This window comes from Filicampus tigris, chromosome 16 (genome assembly GCF_054856515.1).
Source record: "Filicampus tigris isolate MCC_2025a chromosome 16, RoL_Ftig_1.0, whole genome shotgun sequence".
Taxonomy (NCBI): Eukaryota; Metazoa; Chordata; class Actinopteri; order Syngnathiformes; family Syngnathidae; genus Filicampus; species Filicampus tigris.
The window spans coordinates 2,898,729-2,916,717 of NC_141232.1; the positions used below are offsets into that span (position 1 = coordinate 2,898,729).

At 43.9% G+C, this 17,989-nt stretch overlaps 1 protein-coding gene, 1 long non-coding RNA gene and 2 other non-coding genes across 5 annotated transcripts; 1 reads left to right on the plus strand and 3 right to left on the minus strand.

The window, feature by feature from the left end:
• Nucleotides 1–88: 88 nt before the first annotated feature.
• Nucleotides 89–15,364, minus strand: LOC147134082 (uncharacterized). Of its 2 annotated transcripts, none has more exons than XR_015090072.1 (5): nt 15,180–15,364; nt 11,151–11,374; nt 10,766–10,910; nt 8,471–8,564; nt 89–467 (listed from the first exon to the last, which is right to left on the minus strand). It is a non-coding gene; the product is annotated as an uncharacterized LOC147134082 (long non-coding RNA). The 2 variants fall into 2 exon arrangements; XR_015090073.1 differs by having other exon boundaries at nt 11,151–12,561.
• On the plus strand, nt 6,924–17,433 carry gsg1l (gsg1-like). Its single transcript, XM_086055096.1, has 5 exons — nt 6,924–7,369; nt 10,832–10,879; nt 12,384–12,536; nt 15,193–15,304; nt 16,134–17,433. The coding sequence occupies exons 1-5, from the start codon at nt 7,081–7,083 to the stop codon at nt 16,456–16,458; spliced, it is 927 nt and encodes a 308-aa protein (XP_085911222.1). The 5' UTR covers nt 6,924–7,080; the 3' UTR covers nt 16,459–17,433.
• Nucleotides 15,350–15,422, minus strand: trnar-ccg (transfer RNA arginine (anticodon CCG)). The gene has a single exon. It is a non-coding gene; the product is annotated as a tRNA-Arg (tRNA).
• trnar-ccg (transfer RNA arginine (anticodon CCG)) lies at nt 15,760–15,832 on the minus strand. The gene has a single exon. It is a non-coding gene; the product is annotated as a tRNA-Arg (tRNA).
• Nucleotides 17,434–17,989: the final 556 nt, after the last annotated feature.

The following is a 17,989-nucleotide window of genomic DNA, read 5'->3' on the forward strand; positions in this document are numbered from 1 at the left end:
CGAGACGGAAGAAGGACTAGGCCATCAGGGAGCTTGAAATGAATGCTAACAAACAAGCCAAACATGTCAACAGACAATTTAACAATACTCACAGGCATATATTCTTTATCCTCTGTTGAAAATGATTAACATTACTTCAGCTTACTGAGCCATTGACTGTAGTTCTGAAAGTTTTCTTTTTGCCTATATTATACTGCCCCCCGGTGGCCAAGAAGGAGCTGGATATCTGTTAGTAAAGCAAGTGTTGGTATTGGTATATGCGTGGAGCGTTCGTGTAGTCAGAAGGTGACCCCAGCACGGTGTCGTTGACGATGTATTTTGGCCGCGTTGAGGTGATTGCATCATTTCTCCCGCTTTCATTTTCTGCCTCGGGAACGAGTCAGCACACTTCCATCAGACGCGTGGCCGGCCGACGCTTTGGGGGGGTTGGCCTTCAACTTTGCATAAACCACACAGTCAGCAAGAATCTAAAAAAAAAAAAAAAAAAATGATATGCTAGCTGTCCCGAAAGACGATGACTGCTCGGGTTGCCGGGGACAGTGGCAGGATGGAAGCCTGACACCTTTTAGGCAGAGCAAGAACTGGTGCCGTGTTGAAACGCAATCAGGCCGAAGCAGAAATAAGCCATAAAAAACGTTTACAAGCAGGCGGCACGGCTTGCTTGTGTTACGACGAAGCAATCCGTCTCCCTTGACAGGCTCCACAAAGACTGACACGCTCGCAACACAACACAGCACCCGTTTAGCGTTTATATGCGGCACACATTTCTTGTTTACAGGTGGACAGTTCACAATTCAAACAGAATCAGACCTCGAATCACAGTCTGATTGACAACGCATTTTATAGTCTGATGGAGATTCTTAATGCATTTTAGAGTCTGAATCACAATCAGATTTAGAATCAGAATTAGAATCTATTTGAGGATTGGATTTCGAATCGTAGACAGTTTCTGACTTCATGCTGAAGTAAGTTTTGAAATCAGTACAAGAGTTACAATGCATTTTATAATACGTCGTGGGATCCAATTTAGAATTAGAATCAGCATTTGAATCGATTTTACAATCAGAATCATAATATGTTTTAGAATCCATTTGAGAATCTGATTTGGAACCAGAATCCATTTTAGAATCCGCGCCAGCTGTAGAAGCAGTTTTGAAATCGGAATCAATTTAGAATCATTTTAAAATCTGATTTAGAATCAGATTCATTTTACAGTCCATGTTAGTCAGGTCAGGTGTAGAGTCGGTTTTAGAATCTGAATCAGATTTACAATCAGAATTAGATTCAGAATCAGATGAACAAATTGGGGATGATGGCAATAGCCACAGAAAATGGATGGATGGATGGATTTTAGAACCAGAATCCCTTTTAGAAACAGTTCTACAATCAGAATCAGTTTTAGAACCACTTTACAGTCCGAATCAGATTTAGATGATCACATAGACAGCAGCCACGTCATCTGTAAAGCTGATGTTGGAGAACTGCCTGGAAAAGACGACATTTTCTTTCACATTTGGCGGCCAATAAGCTCGAAAAGTGGCGTGAATATCAATGAGGCCGCTTTGAAGTGAGGATATTTTGTTATGATGTGATGTCTTGCAATAATGCTCACTTATTATGTTGTGTTATGATGCTACGCTATTATTATTATTATTATGTATGTGAAAGCCGCTGGGCTCCGGCGCGTCTGCTTCATGCTTTCATCATTTCCTGCGTCCTGAAGGGACGCGAAAATATATCCACTTCTGCTGTGCGGCCCAACATTTTCTCAAGTTGTGATATAATCAAGTATCGGATTAAATATTGAGGGAAAGAAATGATAAATAAAAATCTTGACGCATTTCCACACAGATTTTTTGACACCGCTTGTCGTTCCTGAAACTAAATAGTCCCCATCAGATCTGCCTCAGGGAAGCAAAGCCCACCCCAAAGGCCGCGAGAGTCGTAATCACATATTACAATCCAGATCCATTTTGAAATCCTTTTCAACTCCAAATCACTTTCACAATCAGAAGCAGATTTAGAAATAGTCCTACAAACAGAATCAGTTTTACAATTACAAGCGGATTCAGCATTGATTTAAAGGAGCTGTCAACCCTCTAATTTTCTCAACAATAATATGTTCTATGCACCCCCACTAGTCTAAACACGGTATCCTGATTCTGAATATTGCGTTCGTGGCATATGAGTTAAGCAGCAAAATCCATCTCAGGGGGCGGCCATTTTGTCACTTGCTGTCGACTGAAAATGACAGTTGCTCAGGTCTCAGGTAACGGCCAATCACAGCTCATCTTCAGAAAATAGCTGAGCCATGATTGGTTGTTACACGAGTTGCTCGTTGCACCTCAAGTTGCAAACTTTCAGTGCCTGTGGCGTAGTTTGCGGGTAAACGTCCGACAGTTTGAATATGAAGCAGCTAAAGGTACCTCAACCTACAAGAGAGAGTCAACAAAGTTCATTCAGTGGGGAGCTCATCAATGTCGCCTTTTGTATTCTGTAAACACTTCATCAAGCAACTCGTGTGTGTGTGTGTGTGTGTCTGTTTGTCTTTGCCAACGTGCGTTTGTTTAGGTGTGCGCGCGTGTGTGTGTCATTGATCTCGTGCGCATCGCTGTCCTAATTTGATGAATTCTGCCCCCGCTGGCCTTGGGCGGGCTAATTTGAAACAAGGTGAGCGGAGGAAGAGAAGAAGAGGAGGAAAAGGAGGAGGCGCTCGACCCTCCTCAAGGACGCCAAAAGGGTGGCGGCGTTCCCGGGAAAAAAAAGCCCGGCCGCCACAGATTGGACAAATGTATTAGGACACCCTCAGGAAGGGAAACATGATTACAATTTGGAGTTTTGGACCGGTACAAAATTGGGATTGTGGATAAAAATACTGAGATGGCTACAGGAAGTGAAAATGTGCAAACATTTTGGATTTTGGACAAAAGTACTTGCGAAAAGGGAAAAGTGAAGGGAAAAAAGGTTAAGTCTGAATAAAAAGACCCTTGGGGGGTGCTTGCCAGAGGCCTGACTAAAGGCATGCAGCAGGTGCACGCCACATTCACCACTTGAGAGGTGGCTCATTTGCAGCCAGAACGAAGCAGCTGTGAAATTAAAATGGCCACCAGAGGGATTTCGTCGCGGACTTTTGCCGACTCGTCGACGCCGTTCATTAGGAGGCCGGCACACCGGCGACCAATATGTCAAAGTCAATGAAGCACAACGCAAAGACGCGCCAGCCGGCGGGAAGTCAGCGCTCGGGCATCTAACACCGCGCGAAGTCCCATTAGGACAAATACACACAATGACAAAGTTCTTTTGGGGAAAATACCATCCAGATTCTCAACCTAAATCTGTTTGGAAAACTATCGCTTTCTGAAATGGATGTGGTTCGAAATCGGACTCTAAAAGTGAATCTAATTCGAGAACTGACTGTGATTCCAAATCTGTTTCTGAAATGGATTGTACATCGATTCTCATCCCAAAACTGATTCCTACCTGAAAACCTCTGATTTGAAACCTGATTCCAAAACCGATTCTGATACAAAAACTGTATAAGTGAATCTGGCTTGCAAATCAATCCTAAAAAGGAATTTAAATTTGAATATTGATTCTGCAACTGGTGCTGAATCAAAAAAAGGATTCAGATTCTAAATGTGTTCCAAAAACCGATTCTAATTCCAACACAAGTTTGCTCTCTTCAGCATTTTAGTGCTAGAAACAAAAAACCCAATCCTGAGTCTCCTCTTGGCATTTGTGCTCACTGCTTTGCATGTATTTTTTGGCCATACGTGTATAAAAGTCGTCCTTCTCCTGAACAATTTGTGTCCCCGTACCACTTGTGAAATGATGCCTTCCATACATGCAACTAAATCCTCTGACTCAGTGTCAACCCTCAGATGGGAATTAATGCCAAATTGATGTCACACTTGACTTTTTACTCCCTGGCTGGAGTCTATCCTGGCGTCAACGCAGCTTTACATACGCACTGTGGACAACAAAGAACACTCCAGTGAGCACAGGTGCGCACTAACAATAACAACAATAACGATAAGCAACATTAACAAGGGGAAAAAAAAAAAACAACCAACCCGATCGTCTCTCAGTGGAGCTCAAATGAGGTTGAGCACATTTAGGCGCACACCTTCACCCACAAATTTACGTATATTCCGCCCGAGGAGGACATTTGCATGAATGTCTTTTAGGGCCCCGATAAACAACGTCGGAGCTTCCCGCACGGACGCCTGATTGCAAAGCCGAAGACAAACTGAGCGTGCAATCGATTGGTGGCTTCATTTGGCTGGAATCTGCTCTCCCCTCTTCTTTAGTGTGTGAGTGTGTGCGTGTTGAGCAACAAAGTGTGAAGGGAACAACGGCAATTAAACACGCACACATAAAAACATCCGGCACGACACTGCTGAGTCAGTTACCGTGTTAGCTCACGGCTAGTAAAAGAACACGACAAAAAAGTAGCCTCATGCACCTCGTTAGCCGCATTAGCTCAAAGTTAACCTTCCACAATCTCATGACTGTCAAATATCTCAATCAGGGACATAAACGTCAACATATTTTTTACTTAGCTGTTAATACTTGTATAATACAAGGAGAAATACAGAAAATTACGTACACTCAACCAATCAGCGGAATCACACAAAAAAGAGCCATAAAAAAGCCAATGAAACATCAAAACAGACACTAATAAAGATTCCAATATTGTAATACTGTTATTTATAAATCAATAACAGAAATGTATAATACTTATGAAAGTAAAACGGATCCTAATCCTAACACTGACTGAAATCCTAAAATAGATTCTTATACAAAAACCGAGTCAATCTTTAACATATCATAGACTGATTTTCTAAGAAAAAAAGAAAGAAAAAGATACATTTTAAAAAATCCAAACAAAAGTGCGTTGCCTCCAGCTAGCTTGTTAGCTTAGCATAGCGACACGCTAGTTACTCCTAAACGGCAAATAAAGCCGCGACCAACCCACGGATGCTTCCCTTTATCCATTGGGAAATTTGCACAAACAACTAAATATGTCTAGCGGCTTGTGTTTGTGTTGTGTGTGTCCGCTAAATGGATTTTGTGGTGCAATGTGAAACTATTGACCAAATGTCACCCAAATTAAATACACACCAATACAATCCACTAACTAACTAAATTACTTTATTTACTTAATGATCCACCTATTGGCTGCTCATTAGGCACTTTAATTAATATTTCAACATACTCTGAATGGCACAATGGATCACTTTAAGATGTGCCTCAAACATTTTGGGAAAGACGCCACTAGAACTGCTTTCAAAGCAAAACGTTAGACTTCCTGTGGCTTTTTAGGCATGGCCTCTTGAGACTTTTTTTGTGGCTCTACTTATGATAGACAAGAGGGAGCAATTGTCATATTGCAAAGTCAAACTGGCTTCAGGCACTGAATTTCCAAAAAACAAATCTCAAAGTGGCTGCTTTAAACCAAAGCCTGAGTTTATTTCAGTCATAGCTTCCAGAGATTTTTTTGGTGGGTCTACTCATGATGGATATGTCTACCAAATTGCTGCATCAAACTGGCTTCAGGGGCTGAATTTTACAAACATTCATGAGCCCAGATATTCGAGTTTTGTGTTTATGTCGAGTCTTCAGACGTTTTCGTCATACCCCGCCACAACAGCAACGAAAAAAAAAGTAGTCATTTGCATTTTGCCGTTCTCCAGTATATGCGGTTGAAATTTGGTAACAATTGAGCAAAATCTCAAAGTTGAGTGAGTCTTTAAATGACCCCTGGAAACGGTCTACAGAGAACGTCGCTAAAATGGCCGCCTCAAAACAAAATGGCAGAAAATTCATCGGCTTTTTGTTTTCTGCTGTTGATTGATTCCGCGGTCTTTGTCATGAACAATCGCGTGTGGCATATGTCAACACGCGTACGCACATGAGAGGCCCGGGGTCGGCCTTGGGGTGGAGCTGTGAAATGTCAGCTGATGGATTGTCCTTTGGGGGTGGGCGGGGGTTCTGCGTGGGTGTCAAGGCCCTGTCACCTGCGACTTCCACAAGCACTGCCACACCTCCACCAGCTGATGACGGATCGCCAGCTTCTGCACCCTCCACTGAACATGACACGACATGAACGGCAGCAAAGGAGGACGGACGGAAGCATGGAAGGAGGGAGGGAGGGAGGGAGGTTAGGGGGGTAGGGGGTCCTTGAGTTTCTGTGTTTTGCATGTGTTGCATTTTTATGAGTTTGGTTATGTGCTGGTGTCTTCAGTGAATGTGTCATTTGTGTGGCTTCAGACGTGTTTGTGTGCGCGTGCGTTTCGTGTGCCTGCGTGAGAGCGATTTGCGACCGTCTTGTGTGTTGTGCGTGTTTTATGTGTTTGACTTTGTGCATTTGGGCTTGTGTCTACAGTCTGTGTGTGTGTTATTTGTGTTGGGGCGAGCTTGTGTGTGTGTCCTCACTCCATTTGATTCCCTGCGAGTTGCGCATGTATGTTTCGTACGTGGGTGTATTTTGTGCATCGTGTGCACTTTTTAGTGTGTGTTTTGCGTACATATATTCATGAGTTTGTGTGTCGTGCTTTATGAGTCTTTAGTGTGTTTTGTGTGTGTGTTTGTGAGTTGATCTGTGCATGTGGTGTGTGTGTGTGTATGCGTGCTGTGTTTGTGTTGAGTTTTGGTTGAATGTGTGCGTGAGTGTGTGTGGGGATTTTAGGAAAGATGTCGTGTGTCAAAGTGTGTAAGGCTGCTGAGTGCGTGTGACGCACGACGCGGAGTGGGAGAGAGAGAGAGAGAGAGAGAGGGAGAGAGAACGCCAGTGCGCGTGTCTGCCGCGCGCTAAAAAGTCCACTCACAAGCTGCGGGGACGTGGACCAAACAAGTCCTCCTGTTTTTACGCTTCACTTCCGGCAGGACCACCGGACCGGACCAGCAACAGGAGGGCTAAAAAGCCAAGAAGACCGCGGACGTCAAATAAGAGAACGAACACGCGGTTCCCGAGCCCGCGTGCCATGCCGCCCGCGCTCCGGTCCGCCTGACGCGCCTCCCGCCGCCGCCGCCGCCGCCTCCTCCGCTGTCGCCGCCGCCGCCGCCGCCGCCGCGGCCATGAAGACGACGCGCAAGTGTCGCGCTCTTCTGTCGGTGGGCCTGAACCTGGTGGCGCTGCTGTTCTCCACCACGGCTTTCATCACCACGTACTGGTGCGAGGGCACGCAGCGGGTGCCCAAGCCCAACTGCAGCGCGCAGCGGCGCCACAACTGCATCGACTACGGCGTCAACGAGACGGACCAGAGCAAGGTGCACTACAGCTGGGAGACCGGCGACGACCGCTTCCTCTTCAGACGCTTCCACACCGGCATCTGGTACTCGTGCGAGGAGAACATCCACGAGGCAGGTGGGTGCGGGAGCAGTGCGTAAAAGCCGCCGCACCGTGCGCGGAGAGAGAGACGCGCGAGTTTGGACCGTGTGTGTGTGTGAGCTGTCAGCAATTACAAGCTTTTTGGAGGGTCTGACGTCAGCTCATTGAAACTTAGCACGGCTCTGATGCGTTCAAGGAGTCTGCGTGGAGCAAAAAACTTTTTTAGTTTTTTTTTTCCCCCCCCTAATTTAATTTTAGTCTGAGATGGCTTTATGTGTCCCTAAACGCTGATTTCCAAAATGTCTTTATATTTTTTTTAGCACGTCAGGTTTTGAAATATTTTCAGTTTTTGACCCATAAAGGTTTGCGCAATACGGATTTTACCGCAAATTCTAATTTATTGCTATGACATTTAAGAAAAAAAAATCTACTTTTACTTTTAACTTTTTGAGTTGCATTTATCTTGAAGTTGGGGGACAATACGTACAATTAGTTCTGTCGATATTTGTTGTCAAATGCGGGAAAACCAACTTTCACAACAGCAAAACTTAATAAAATATAAATTGAAATACTTAGTTGAATTACCCTACTTAAAATTTTACCAAAGTCTGTTGCCTTGAAATTTTGAATTCACTCAACTTTTTTTTAAAAAAAAAAAAACATTGTAGCTCTTCTCACGAGGACAACTAGAGCTTATCCCAACTTTTAGCCGGAGTTGGACTGGTCACCAGTCAATGTCAGGGCCCATATAAACAAACAACAGACTGCTGACCAGTAAGTGTCCTGAGGTCTTTCAACAGCAAACTCACTGTGGCGTGACTCAACGGCGCCTCTGCAGGTTGCAGCCAAGAAGTGCGCTCCATTTTGCTTGGCCGCATTTTTCATTGAAATTCAACTGTTGCGCTTTTCTGAGTCGTAACAGAGCATCTGCGCGACCCCCCCACGACCTTGCCTCAAAAGTGCTGACCAAAGAAACATTACTGCTTGAATCCAATCACCTTTTTTTTTTTTTTTTTACATTTGAAAGCATTAAAATTGACGCTTTGTGCAATAAAAATAAACACGTGATTGTTCTTTTTATGTCCATTTGGGGCGCCTGCAGTCAAGTGCATTCTATCAAAGTAGAGAGTCACTCACTGGATTGGATGTCCACCAACGTGTCCACTCTCATGGCTTGCCACCTCCTCCGTACGCCGGCGTGTAGTCATCAATGATTCACGCCATCTATTCACTGCACAATTAAGGAAAATGTCAACAACAAAAAAAAGACATTAGAAATGGAAACTCATTTCACCACATCTTTGATAAAGGTTGTCTTTCTGCTACGTAATCGCATGCATCAGCGTGAGAGGAAAAAAACATGATGACACAAACTTATAATCAGGGCAAATGTGAGCATTTTTCTTTCCTTTTCTGTCAACATGGGCCTGATTATTGGATAACCCAACAAAATGATCTTGAGTGATTATCCTGTGGTGTGGGGTACAGACATATTGATAATCTGGCGGGATTTTAATACTTCCCCCTCTTGTGATCATCATCAGCCAAGGCCTGATTATTGTATGCCGCTAAAGGATTATCCTGAGCGATTATCATGTGGTGCAGGCTAAATTGATAAGTGTTCAATACTAATGCAATAATACAAACGCATAATCGTTGGATATTTTCCAAAATCTCACCATTTTCTATGCGTTTTGGCTTTTCGATCTACTACACAGCCATGTCGTTTTTTTTTTGGTGTGTTTTTTTTATGTGTGTGTTAGGACGGGAAGCAAGAGTCCATTTGTGTCCGTCCAGTTCTACGCTGTCCTTTATACAGACCAATGTTTGGTCTGTAAGTGTTTCAAATGGTTACACAATCAATTTAAGGATGATTAATCAAAGCTTGCACTCTGTCCTGTGATCCGCATTTGCGACGATCACCTGGAGGTTTCTCCAAGATGGCCCCCGGGAGCTTTACGAATGAGCGACACGAGTTCAGTCGGGATGTGAGCATTGATGTGTCGGCTAGTATTTCTTCCTAACGAGGCTCTCCGCTAATTAGCCGCTCGTCTTGCAACACTTAGCACGTGCGCCGTTTCATACGCTCGTGATGCAAATGATTAGCCAAAGCCCCGGTTCACAAGTTGGCTGTGACGTCGGACTAATTCTGCCTTCCAAAGCTCTGAATTCAAAGTGAGAGGTTACCGATGGTTGAAAGTTGTGTTTTTCATTTTTGTGAGGGTTCAAAGGAACTGACATTTAATAGGTGAAAGGTCAAAGGCTACTGCAGCGGCCTTGATTTGAGTGCGATTTCGTGTGGCGACACGAGTGCCTGAATGACATTTCAGTGATTAGCCCGGCCGCTGAGTACGCTGATGACGTTTTTAATATCTATCTTTTGGTCCCCGTTAGGCTGCGAAAAAGCGAGGCGAGCGCATCAGGTTGCGGATGAACCTTAATTACATTTTAGATTCACGTGGGTAATCAGACGCCTTTCTCTGCTCGCTGCGTTTGTGGCGGCAACGGCGTCCCGCTCGCCTGTTTTTTCTTCTCACGCTAACCTCGGAGATGATGAGTGGCGGATAACGCCGCCGCGCTGGAAAAACACACACGTACTTTTATCATACGACTGCACTGTCGGATTTTCATATTGTAGTGTCAAACTGGGAACAAATACTTTCCTACTGCGTATTTCATCGGAGTATTACTTTAATCAAAACACGTAAATAGAGAGAGAAATGTGTAATAGACATGCCATTCATCTGTTCCGGCCTTCAGCCGCCGACAACTCAACCCAAAAAAATGTCATGTGTTTTTTGTTTTTTTTTTAAGAAGGAAAACAGCACTCTAAAATATTGTACTTTATAAAAACAAATGGTGATAACATAATTCAATAGAATGTCAAGCGTTAAAGGATTCGTGCTCAAGGTTAATTTATTGTCCCCTTGGTGGCCAGAAAGAGCAGCACAACGTACATTGAACTGAAGTAAAAAATGTGACAAAAACAGTTTAATCTTCAAATTCTAGTTAACTATGTCATTTCTTTATCTTTTTATAATTATAAAGGATAATATTATAGACTGAGCAAAAACTTAAAAAAAAAAAATTATTCACAATGAACCAATGGGTTCATTGGCAGCTAGAAATGTGGAAAATGTGAAGCACTGTGAATACTTTCTGTACATATGAATAGTTAGTTTTCATTTTTAATAAACGTGCACGGTAAAAAAAAATAAAACGTATTTCATTGTGGGGGGGGGGCGGAAGCAAATCCACGCCATGAAAAGTTGCATGCCGACATCCTGCTGTGGATCGAGCAACTCTTTAATCCTACGAGGTATTCGCAAGGCTTCACTTGTATGTCGCGTTTGATCCTTTGCTTTATGTCCTAATAAAGTCCCGGTACGCGTGGGCGCGTCTTCTCCGGGCTTGCTTCCCAGCCTCTCTCACCTTGTCCTTCTTTGCCTCTGCCGTTGCTTGATCCCCCTTGGTCGTGTGTCTTTTTGTGCGTCTCAGGTGAGAAGTGTCGCAGCTTCATTGACCTGGCCCCCGCCTCGGAGAGAGGTGAGTAATGACGGCCATTACGCGTCCTCGCCTGCTCGAGGAAATCACAAGGCAGAAAATGGATGGAGAATTGAGTCCATGCTGAGAGATGGGCCTTCATTCAATCAATGCGTCATACGCATTTTCTCGTTACCTCCCTGCATACATTGCCGACTTATATCATTTCATACGCTATCCACATACATCCTATGGATTAACATCTACTGCGCAGTTATATTCACACACACAACCAGTCTAGATGCATCCTATCAAACACAATCTAGCAACCTACCTGCTGTCTATCTAATTACATGCATCCTGTCCAAAACTTCAAAGTCAAAAGACAACGCCACAGTATTCTCAAAATCGATGTGTGGATGACGTGAAGGTGGCAAGTGGAAGATCGGGACGAGCCGCGGACAGCACTCAGCGGGTGGCTAAAAAAAAGTTAGCGTCCGTCCTCTGACCAATCCCCCGGAGACAATCAGGCTGGGCCCGCCAATCAGCTGCTCCCACCTGAAAAATGTGACAGGGAGAGCAGACAAATGATGAACCTGTTGGAAAAAGAGAAAATGAGACCAGCGGGAAAAGAAATATTGAATGATAGTCAAAGTTGTCCACTATTATACTGTTTCTTCAAGTCTACAGATCTGGCGAGGAGAATAAAAGGACATTGAAAAGTATTATTGTTTGGGGGCAGTAGGTTAGGAAGCAGACTTGCTTCACATGCCATACCAGTAGGTGGGGGTAATGCACATAAAAGTTTTTTGCCAACAGCCATAAAAAATAAATAAAAAACAGTACAAGAAAAAGAAGAGGGGGAAGGAGAAGAAAAAAAAAATCCAATCTCCTATCCTTTACGCCCGTATCTTTCCCCAACCTTTGTTGGATTACGTCATCCAGCCAAGGAGAGATGAAAAAGGTGCTTCCTTTTCCAACATTGAAAAAGACAGCACTTTTTCAAATGCATTTGACTCCACTCGAAACAGAACAAGAAGAAGATGCTCCCACCCGCTCACAATTTGACAGGCACGCACTCCGCACACACGCTGGAGGGAAAACGATCCAAAACTCATTTGAATTGAAAACATGCATTTGACCTCTGCTGCCACGCCCACTTTTTGATGCGTCGTCGTCGTCGAAAATCACTCAACGCTTTGCGGCCGTTTCCACCCGCTGCCATGCCGTAATCCTCCCGGCGCTGGCGGGAGATCAATGGAGATCGGTCACGCTAATCTTTTCACCTCACTCGTCTGTCAATCGGCCACTGATGAAGTGAGCGGTGGCGCGCCTGCAAGTCGCACTTCAAAGCATTCCATACCTGCTGCGCTGCGGCCGTATCTAAATTGTCCATATTTCATTTGAATTCAAATTTTGATTTGTTAAAAACAAATGATAATACAATGAGATACCTCAAACCAATACATGTAAAAGTCTGCTCCTTGGAGGTGTCCAAATATTTTGGTCCAAACATTCATGCAACCCTTTTGCGGTGCACCCTGATGCCTCGCGTGTGTTGCGTCAGGCGTGCTGTGGCTGTCGGTGGTGTCGGAGGTCCTGTACATCCTGCTGCTGGTGGTGGGCTTCAGCCTGATGTGTTTGGAGCTTTTCCACTCCAGCAACGTCATCGACGGACTCAAGCTGAACGCCTTCGCCGCCGTCTTCACCGTGCTCTCCGGTAAGGCCAAAAAGTCGTAGTCACGCTGGCAAAATGTATTGTGTTACTCGATTGCGCAATCACACTGACCAACTAACACACCATTTTATTTTAAAAACATGATTTATTATTCACCAACCGACCACCCATTCACCTGCTTAGCCGACCAACTAACCTACCAACCAAATAATGACGACCCATTGAACCACTCGACGAGCTGACCCACCAACCAATGATCAATAAATCGACTAACAGACTAACCAAACAAGAGAGCAATTAACGAATCAATTCATTTCAGATCAAAGCATCCTAAGTGTCCCTAATGCTTTTCATGCTCGGAGGAGGTCAGATCACATTTTTACGTGTGTGTGTGTGTGTGTGAGTGTGCTGCATATCCATCTTGTTGGTCTCAAAAATTGAGAAATATCGCGAGAGAGCGGCACAGCTTCGTGCAAGGTCATGCGAGTTCAGAGGTTATCCTCTGTGTTGGTCCGCCGAGGATTGGAACTGTCTTAAAGCTCTTACGCAACGACGTGTGTGTGTGCGTGTGCGTGTTCTTACACAAGACGTTGGCGTCGCCGCTGCCATTCTGTAGATGCCAAGGCAGCATCTTGCATTAGAAGTGAGCAACGTGCTGCCCCTCTTGTGACTTGTTTTCATCACGACGTGAGCACATGAGAGAGGACCTCCGCCAAGGCTTGGCCCGCTGAGATCAGTGAGAGAACAGCAACGCCTTGGAATTTCCATGCTCATTGGGCTCAATATTTTGACAGAATGTTTGTACGAAGGCAAATGTAAAGATGAGGAGTAACTTGAAAGGATAACTAAGGTCTTCCGTTTAGAAAATGTCATTTAAAGGCTTTCGAAAGTGGACTCCAAATTGCTTTGAAACGTGTAAGATCTCGATCTGATCCAGAGAAAAAAAATGGCCAATCAGTCAACTAATTGCACTTAATTGAGTTAACCATTCCGAAACCAACTTAGCAATCAAATTAATTCAATCAACCTGTCAACTAACCAAAATGATTAGATTGACCGACAAATCAATTGATTAAACGTTTGATGAACTAACCAACCATCCAACTAGCCGAACAACCCATTAACAACCAACCAACTGAACACCCAATTAAATACATTTGACCACCCAGATAATGAAACAGATTTTACTGACAAACCAACCGACCAGCCAACCAATTACAGTCTATTGATTTGATTCATCAACCAATTCAACAACCCATTAACCACCCACCAACACCACTAACCAATAAAAAATAGATTTGACCAATCAAGCAATGAATAGATTTGATTGTTCAATCACTGAACTAACCACCCAACCGACCAGTCAACTATTTACATTGGTTTGATCGACCAATCAACCAACCAACTAACCAACCAGTAAAGTAGAATTTACCCACCGAATAAATTGATTTGATCAACCAACCAAGCAAGCAAGCAAGTAGGCCTCTAACTAATGAACCGATTTGAATGAGGCCATATTTTCAAAACTAGAGCGATTCGACATCAGCAAAATGTGGGTGCTTGGGATTATTTTACGAAAAAAAAAAAAAAACGGTTTAGAAAAACTTGTATGTAGACATAAAGTTGCGCGCGCACTCAGTGGCAGTTTGTAAGGGTGTGGCTCTTGATTGCTCAGCATGGCTGCACACTTTCTGTATCTGTACATCTTTAAAAGCATGGCACAAACACCATAAATAAATCTAATTAGTAAGCCGCGAGCGGGTCTCTAACGTGTTTCTCCGTGAGCTGACGTCACCGAGCGCTGCGGACCTTACACAGCGACTAACGCCACATAATAATGTGACGCACGTTTCCAAGACACCGGAGCGGATGCGTCGTCAAGGTCGGAGAGGAACGACGCTCTCTTTATGGCCCGTTGTAAATCTCGCACACTTGTTATTTACCACAAACCCCATCCTCACACACACGCGCGCACCCCCACACACATGGCTAGCACGCATGTAGCGGCACGTGGTGGCGTTTGATGGAGTGCTAAAATGTTGACTGATGATTACGTCGGCATGTGCAATTGATCCGACGGCCCTGACGGGCGGCTCCGTATGGATCACTGGGCGTCGTATGATGACTAATTAGCGTAGTTATAGACGACTGCTGAGCTGAGCCGCTAAGTGAGGCCGGACATCTTTCTTCACACTCAGTCTGGCTCGTTATCTGTGGAGGGCCATGGCTTTGGTACCTGTGATTTACTTGACAAAATCCAGCTCTTGATAGCGCCACTAGCATGCATACAGCATGACAAAAACATACAAAAATGAGTTAACAGTGCCGTTAGCCGGCTTGACCGCAAACAGCAGCATGATGGACGACTCCAATAGAGATCCGACTGGCAGTCAAGCAATCAAGGTGGTAAATATCTCAAGATGTTGCATAGAAAGGTCCGGATTAGGATTGTCAGTGGTGGACGCTAAATGCTGATTAGCTGCTAACGGCTAGCTGCTCAACGTAAGGTGCACTACAAGTGCCCAATTCAAGATAAAGACGAGTCTTTGTCCTTCACGCCCGTAAATAGCGAAGTTCACTGTCATGTCAACAACTACTATGAAAAGGACAATACTGGAATTTAGCATTTTAACCAATGACAATGCTTTCTAGTTATCTGCAAGTTTTTAAAGTGTGAATGTTTACCTGTGTGTGTCAGGTCTTCTAGGAATGGTGGCCCACATGATGTACACGCAAGTGTTTCAGATCACTGTCAGTCTGGGTCCTGAAGATTGGAGACCTCACAGCTGGGATTATGGATGGTCTTTCTGGTTAGTTGACACAGATTTCTTAAAGTACCCAAGAAGTTGAGCATGCGACCCAGGTGGGACTCGAACCCACAATCCTCAGCTCCGGAGGCTGATGCCTTGTCCATTAGGCCACTGGGTCTGCGGATCTCAAGACGCAAAAATCTGTTAGCCCTTGGATCATAAATTCCAAAACGGTGAGCGTTAGGTTGGAGAAATAGAGTGAGGCTTGGTGGTTAAGAAAATGGAATGTCTTTTTGGCACTGAATAAAACCATGATGCAGGTCTGGCATTTTGGTTTTGGCATGCTCTACCACCCCATACGTCCACAATCCGAGATGGTAGAGGTTGGCGCCCTGTCCATGAGGCCAATGGGCCAGTTTAAGTATTTTCAAATTCAGTAAAGACATTTCTCAATTCGACCAGGTCAGGTCGGATTAGAAGTCCAAAAGATTCAGCTTTACCTTGTAATGATCAAGTAACCCAGGTGGGACTTGAACCCGCAATCCCCAGCTCCGGAGGCTGGTGCCTTATCCATTAGGCCACTGGGTCCACATGCTCTTGATGTCCAAACATGAATTAAATTTCTTAATTCTCTCAGAGGGTCAAAAATGTTTTAGCGTGAGGGTACTGTGTTCTTATCCATAAACAGAGAATAAGACCCAGGTGGGACTCAAACTCACAAAGCTTCAGCGGCTGATGCCTTGTCCATCACGCCACTGGATCTACAAAAGAACAACCCTGGGATAAACTCTCTTGATTCGACCATGTCCATGGCCAAAGCAGCTGAATCAGATGCCTGAGTAGATTTTGAGTAGAATCTTCCAGTACTAATGTTGTGTTCTCCCATCAGCATGGCGTGGGGTTCCTTCACATGCTGCATGGCCGCCTCGGTCACCACGCTCAACTCCTACACCAAAACAGTCATCGAGTTCCGCCACAAGCGCAAACTCTTCGAGCAGGGCCTCCGCGAGGAGCAGAACTTCCTGGACCAGGAGGCCTTCCACTATTTCCGAGAGCGCTCCCTGCAGTCCATCTCGGGCGCGCTGGATGTCTATCCGGGAGCCGGGGCCATACCCGGGCCCCCTCCGGATCCAGTGGTGGGTCGGACCAAGCTGAGGACCGCCTCCATTGACTTGGGCGAGAACACGGACTCGCTGGGGGAGGAGCAATGCTGAAGGAGGCCACGGAGGTGGTCCTGAGCCAGAACTTGGATCCGGTTCTGACATTCCAACAGCCGCCTTTATTTTATTAAGAAAAGACTTGACAAGACAAATGGAAATATCAATGAAAAGACTTGAATTGTACACTCTGTCTATACATGTTATAACAAATTATGACATAATATATAATGCAACAACCAATACACTGTGTGAGATCTTTACGATTTTTTTCATTTGACAAAGTTATGTGTTGTATTTGAATGTAACTCAGTATCCATTAATAAGACAACAGCAATGATAATGTGCCAAAAACAACATTTTAATCTAACCATCGAGTAACATTAGCCACAGTCACACTTCGGTTGCAGTGTTTTCAATTTTAGCGGTTTCTACCGGTACGTTTGCACCATTTATGAACAGTACACTTTTTGTTTCGTAACCATAAATAATATGCTCATACAATAACCCGTCACTGAGTCAATTAGCTAACAATATGTTTTACGAGCCTCTATGTTTATTTATTTTGGTCAAAACATATGACAAATAAACTGTAGACTTTGTGTATTGTAACCACAAGCAACAATGGCTAATATGTTAGCCGTCATTGAAACATTAACAAACATTAGCTGCAACTAGCCGGATATCCCAACTGAACTTGATACAAATAGTCAGTTTTATAAACCTCAATGTTTTGTTTGATTTACGAAAATAATATATGCATACATTTGGATGACTTCTTAGATTGTAAGCACAAAATGGTGGCTAATACGACAGCTATTCATTATTAGCGTGAAACAAGCGCGTAGCTCACTAGCTGATATTGTGTGTTGACAGAAAGATACAAATGTTTTTTGTTTGAATAGAAAAATGTTTTTTTATGTGGATATGCTTTCATCTTGCACAAAAGCAGTTAGCGAGTGATAGCTTCAAATGAAGGGGATTTTACTGTGTTCCTACATGTAGCATTTTGAATGAATCCGATTTCTGACACTGGTTTGTGTTTTGTTTTTTCGGTGTGAAAATAATAATGATGAGGTGATGGAACATTTTTTGTTTGCCCACTTTTAAGGAAACATTTTGTAATTTACACAAACAATGCACAGAACATAAAAGATTTCTTTTAAGATAGACGGCCTATCCGGCTAACACGCTAATCACCTGCGGCGTCACTGGAGGACCTCCCCGTCCCTGAACTCCGGCATGAATAGACGCCGGAAATTATTGACAATTGTGGCCAAGATGTCAAGATAATGGAAATCCAAGATGGGATCCTTCAGATTTCAACAACAGGATTTTCTTACTTTTACTGACAAGCACCATAAATTAATGCATTAACCCTGCAGCAATAATCTAATTTGAAGCCATAACCCTGTCTTCAAACCATAATTCTAAACCTTAACCTTCATTTGAAACCCTAATTTAAAACCGTAACCCAGTCTTGAAGCCCTAATTTCAAACCCTGACTCTGCCTTAAAATCCTACTTTGAAACCCTAAGACAACCTTAAAACCCTCCTTAACTTAAAACCCAACAAACTCTTTGAACTT